Below are 4,448 nucleotides of genomic sequence, written 5' to 3'. Positions count from 1 at the left end.
AAATGAAATCTTACCATTTGCAATGACATGGATAGAACTAGAGGTATTCTGCTAAGTCAAATAACTCAATCAGAAAGACAATTATCATATGATTTTTCTTATATGTGGAATTTAAGAAACAAAACAGAGGATCATAGAGGAAGCAAGGGAAAAAATAAATAATAAGAAATCAGAGAGGGAGACAAACCATAAGAGACTCTTAACTATAGGAAACAAACCAAGGGTTGCTGGAGGAGAGGAAGCTGGTGGGATTGGGTAACTAGGTGATAGACATTAAGGAGGGCAGGTGATGTAATGAACACTCGATGTTATATAAAACTGATGAATCACTGAACTCTAATATGCTATATGTTAATTAAGTGAATTTAAATTAAATTTTAAAAAGAAAGGCATGTAGAATGTAGAGTACCACTGTTAGTTCACCAGTGAATGACATGGGTGGCAAACAATTTGCCCAGAGACTAGAGCCAACGAGCAAGATAGAATTGGTTGCTTTTCCTATTGGAGCCTCAGTGTTCATGTAAGTTCTCTGCACAGTGGTTACGTGTGGACAACCTCTTCCACCCTCTCTATAATCTCTAAGAATTTTCATTAGATATATGTGCATTCTTTGCACTATAATTGTATTTATTTTTATAAGTAGGCTCCACACCCAACTATGGAGCTTGGACTCATAACCCTGAGGTCAAGAATCAAAAGTCATATACTCTACCACCTAAGCCAATCAGACACCCCTGTATATATATTTTTTATTTTTATTATTGAATTATAGCTGACATTCAGTTAGTTTCCGGTGTACAACACAATGATTTGACAACTCTATGCCATACTCAGTGCTCACCACGATGAGTGTCATCCCCAGCTGTCACTATAGAACATTATTACAATATTACTAACTGTAATCCCTATGCTATACTTTTCATCTCCAGGACTTTTTTTATAACTGAAGATCTGGACCTCTTATTCCCCTTCCTCTATTCTGCCCATGCCCCATCCCCTTCTCCCTGGCAGCCATGAGTCTGTTCTCTGTATTTGTCATATAATCTGTACACTCAAACCTTCATCTCCATTTCTGTCACTTCCTCCACTGCTTTTTGGATCATTTCTTCAAATTGACCTTCCAGGCACTAATTATCTGTTCTGGTTTTTTTTTCCTGAAATACATTGCTGAATCCACCTATTCAGATTTTACTGTCATGCTGTTCTTCAAAGATAATATTAGCTAATAATCGATAAGCACAATGTTTTCTTGCGCTGGTGAAGAAATCTCTCCCTACCTCCATTTGTGAATTTCTTTTCCAACCAAGCTGCACCAAATCATAAGCCCACTGAGCTGTACATGTCTGTGTTTTCTTGTGAAACCATCTCTCCTGCTAGTATTTCTTCCTCCCCTCTCTGAGTGTTTCCCCACATTTCTTGTTGTCTTGTCTATTTCTGACATAATTAGAATTATGTGCATGCTGGTGCCAGGATGGTAGAAAAGTTGCTAACACTGCAAACATTGCTGAACAAATCCACATCCTCAGACAACAATGCAGAGCTAGGCTACCTTGTGCAACATTTTACTGTAGTTTCAACATCCATCCACAGTACAAATGCAAGAGATACATGAACTAGTCTGGGACTCTTTGACCCAGAGAAGAGAAGACACAGTCATGACTCTTGTTACCAAATCTCTGAATAAATATCCTGGGGAAGACTACATTTGTGTGTTCCCAGATGGAGTCTGAGGGGTAGCACATGGGCACTGAAATTTTGGGGAAGGGGGTGTTAATCAGCCACCATAAGCAATCCGCGCAGAGTGGCTGTCAAAAATTCCAATCCAGTTTAACTCGTTTCCACCAATACAGCTGATGGAAAGTAGTTCATGACTAAATTCAGTCCGTAGACATCATCTGCAGGCTCCATAGGTAAGGAGATTTCCATTAGTTGGTGTAGTCCAGCAGAGTTTAAAAATTCACTGCCGGTGAAGCTGTCCTTGGTCAAGGATCCAATGTCTCGGAGTTGAAAGTTTGGAGCACATGTGTGTCTATTCATTAAGAGAAGGAATCCTACTTTCTTCTGGGTCTCTAATTGGTATGCCATTCTCAAGACTTGACCTATCCCTGATCTGGCAGGAATGACTGGCGGAAGGGAACATGGAACTATATATTATTGAATTTAGTACTGGGATTGTATAAAGTTCTGTCTTTTGACTGCTGTGTAGTTTCCATTCTCAAAAATCTTTCTCCACCACAACCATACTTCCCATTTCAGTGTGAACACAAGAAATAGATTTCCCACTTTGTTTTAATTCTGTTGACAACTCATTATAACAGAGGCTCTTCCCTGAGGAGTGGAGACCGTGGATCTACTTGTACTTGCTTTGGCTCTTCTCACCATACTCTGTGACCCTCCTCTCTCAGACTCTCTCTATCTGTCTCTTTCTCTCTCTCCTCATATTTTGTGTTCATGCTTTCTCATACTTAGATGCCCCAGCATCTCCCAGACCCTAGTCCCATTCATTTCTTCAGATATTCTGAGTTGGAGTTGGGAGGATTTCATAATCTAGCCAGTATAGAACTCATAAAGAAGCTGAATTCTTGTAAAATAATTTTAGTTCCTAGAGGCAAAACCAGTGACTTGGAAGTCAGTGAGTTACATACGGACTTGGGACTCATGCCTAGGGTTCTATTGTTTTTTTAAGATTTTATCTATTTATTCACAAGAGGCACAGAGAGAGAGGCAGAGACATAGGCAGAGGGAGAAGCAGGCTTCCTGCGGGGAGCCTGATGTGGAACTGAATCCCAGGACCCTGGGATCACGACCTTAGCCAAAGGCAGGCGCTCAACCACTGAGCCACTCAGGTACCCCTCATGCCTAGGGTTCTACTCCTAATGGAGCTATATCCTCACTCTGCAAATAGGTCTATATGGGCTAATCCCCCTGGAGCAGGGGTGTGAGGGAAAAATGGGGATGAAGTGTGAAAAAGATTCACTGTAAAATATGACTAATTGCCATATTCATTGTTACTGCGGTAAGAAAGGAAAATCGAACTTTCAAAAATAGCTCATTGTCCAGGAAATTATTTCTCAAAGTCTAATCCAAATCCTTTGCATTATAAACTCTCAGCACTCATCATATTGACACAAGAGACGAATCTGACATATCAGAGTACTCTGACTCACAGAAGGAAGGAATCTACCATAGATAAACAGCAAATCTATGAATAAAAAACAGAACCACGATGTTATCAATTACATCACAATTTTTTTTTAATGGAAATACAGGCCACCTTCCCGGCTGCTGGTTGCTGACGGCGTAGGGCTCTGTGAAGTGAAGATTTAATTCCAAGGTCATGGCAAAATATCTGAAGTTCATTGCCAGGACTGTGATGGTACAGGAAGGGAACGTGGAAGGTGCATACAGGACCCTAAACAGAATCCTCACCATGGATGGGCTCATCCAGGACATTAAGCGACAATGGTACTATGAAAAGCCTTGTCGCAGAAGACAAAAAGAAAGCTATGAAACCTGCCAGCGTATCTACAACATGGAAATGGCTCACAAGATCAACTTCTTGATGCGAAAGAACCGGCCGGATCCATGGCAGGGCTGCTGAGGCCTGTGGACAGTAGGTCCAGTATGAAAATGCCTATCCAGCTAATCTCCTTTCTTTCTCTGATCCCATTTTCTCTTACTTTTCTTGTACTAAATTCAGTCACATATATGTAAGAAAGCCTGCATATGTAGAGGCAGTCGCATAGTTAACAATGGACCCTGTCTTTCATTACATGAAAAAGAAAGTAAGTCAGAAAGTAGTCTAACCCAAAAAAAAAAAAAAGAAAGAAAGAAAGAAAGAAAAAGAAAGTAGCCTAAGAGTAGAATGGTAGTTGCCAAGCACTGGTTGGGAGTGGGGCATGGGTAATTAGTGTTTAATGGGTACAGAATTTTAGTTGGGGAAGCTGAAAAAGTTCCAGAGACAGATGATAGTGATAGTTGCACAACACTGTGAACATGCTTTAATGCCTCTGAACTGTACATTAAATGGTTAAAATGGCAAATTTCACATATATTTAGCTATATTAAAAAATGTATTAGGGAGGGAAAAGCAGGGGAGGAGAAAATTTATTAAATAGTCTAAGAGAGGTGAGGAACTTTTCTAAAATGTAGTGAAATTTCCTACCCAATTCTTATGAAACCCAAAGCAGGACATTATTGGAAAAGCATCTGTTACTCTTTACTGAACTGTTCCCTTCTACCAACTGTTAAATAAAAGGAGAGGAGGCATCTATGTATGTGGAATAAGTTGCCACTGAAACACCCCCAAAAAATGGAAATACAGGGGGATTACTTTCTCTTGTCTTGTTAAAGAGTACATTTTAGGTATGGTACCAGTTGTGTTCTGGAATCATTTTGAGAACAATAATTTAAAGAAAAATTGACTATATATTAATGTAGACATGATG

The 4,448-nt window shown here is 39.8% G+C and overlaps 1 protein-coding gene across 1 annotated transcript; it reads left to right on the top strand.

The window, feature by feature from the left end:
* The first annotated feature begins 3,306 nt into the window (after nt 1-3,306).
* On the top strand, nt 3,307-3,601 carry LOC121481075 (28S ribosomal protein S21, mitochondrial-like). The gene has a single exon (XM_041738046.1). It carries the CDS (start codon nt 3,338-3,340, stop codon nt 3,599-3,601), a length of 264 nt encoding a protein of 87 aa, XP_041593980.1. The 5' UTR covers nt 3,307-3,337.
* The last annotated feature ends 847 nt before the right edge of the window (nt 3,602-4,448 follow it).

This window comes from Vulpes lagopus, chromosome 2 (assembly GCF_018345385.1).
Source record: "Vulpes lagopus strain Blue_001 chromosome 2, ASM1834538v1, whole genome shotgun sequence".
NCBI lineage: Eukaryota > Metazoa > Chordata > Mammalia > Carnivora > Canidae > Vulpes > Vulpes lagopus.
This window is presented reverse-complemented; position numbering and strand designations above follow the sequence as displayed.